The sequence below is a fragment of the Balaenoptera musculus genome, chromosome 2 (assembly GCF_009873245.2).
Source record: "Balaenoptera musculus isolate JJ_BM4_2016_0621 chromosome 2, mBalMus1.pri.v3, whole genome shotgun sequence".
NCBI classification, from domain to species: domain Eukaryota; kingdom Metazoa; phylum Chordata; class Mammalia; order Artiodactyla; family Balaenopteridae; genus Balaenoptera; species Balaenoptera musculus.
The window spans coordinates 6,491,720-6,492,817 of record NC_045786.1 but is presented as its reverse complement, the minus strand read 5'-3'; the positions used below and the strand labels follow the sequence as shown (position 1 = coordinate 6,492,817).

The 1,098-nt window shown below is 40.6% G+C and overlaps 1 protein-coding gene across 1 annotated transcript; it reads left to right on the top strand.

Annotated features, from left to right (window-relative positions):
• The first annotated feature begins 546 nt into the window (after nucleotides 1–546).
• LOC118890861 (40S ribosomal protein S15a-like) lies at nucleotides 547–894 on the top strand. Its single transcript, XM_036844232.1, has one exon. It carries the CDS (start codon nucleotides 547–549, stop codon nucleotides 892–894), a length of 348 nt encoding a protein of 115 aa, XP_036700127.1.
• Nucleotides 895–1,098: the final 204 nt, after the last annotated feature.

Below are 1,098 nucleotides of genomic sequence, written 5' to 3'. Positions count from 1 at the left end.
GGCCTAGCCGCTCCGGGGCATGTGGGATCTTCCCGGACCGGGACACGAACCTGTGTCCCCTGCATTGGCAGGCGGATTCTTAACCACTGCGCCACCAGGGAAGCCCGAATTTTTATTTTTATTTTTTAAATTTATTGAAGTGTAGTTGATTTGCAGTGTCATGTTAATTTCTGCTCTACAGCAAAGTGATTCAGTTATATATATACATATATATATGCACACACAAATTTTTTTTCATATTCTTTTCCATTATGGCTTATCACAGGATATTGAATATAGTTCCCTGTGCTATACAGTAGGACCTTGTTGTTTACTTGTGGGGTTTTAACCTATGACTTAGTTTATGAAAATGAAATATAGTTGTAAATATATAATATTTATATATAACATATATTTGTATATAACATTATAATATTCATATTATAGGTATTATTTAAGCTGATAATAATCCCTGATTATTAAATTATTATTTCTTGCTATGACACTTGGTCCGGGTTATCGTTAATGGAAAAGTGTTGCTTTCTGCCATCTTTCCGTGTCACTGTCATGGTGCCCATGAAGGTCCTGGCTGATGTTCTCAAGAGCATCTACGATGCTGAAAAGAGAGGCGAACCCCAGGTTCTCATTAGGCCATCCTCCGAAGTCATCATGCAGTTTCTAACTGTGATGATGGAGCATGGTTACGCTGGCGAGTTTGAAATCGTTGATCACAGAGCTGGGAAAATTGTTGTGAACCTCACAGGCAGGCTAAGCAGGTGTGGAGTGATCAGCCCCAGACTTGATGTGCAGCTCAAAGATGTGGGAAAATGGCAGAATAACCTGCTCCCTTCACGTCAGTTTGGTTTCATTGTACTGCCAACCTCAGCTGGCATCGTGGACCATGAAGCAAGATGAAAACACACAGGAGGGAAAATCCTGGGATTCTTTTCCAAGGGATGTAATACATCTGTGCAAATAAAATGCCTCAGTGGACACACACACACACACACACACACACAGAGACACACACAAAGTATAATGTGTAAGCTCTTTGAAATTGGGAACTCTACCTTCCATGTTCTTTGAATCTCCTTAAGACCCAACCTCTTGCTCTCCCAT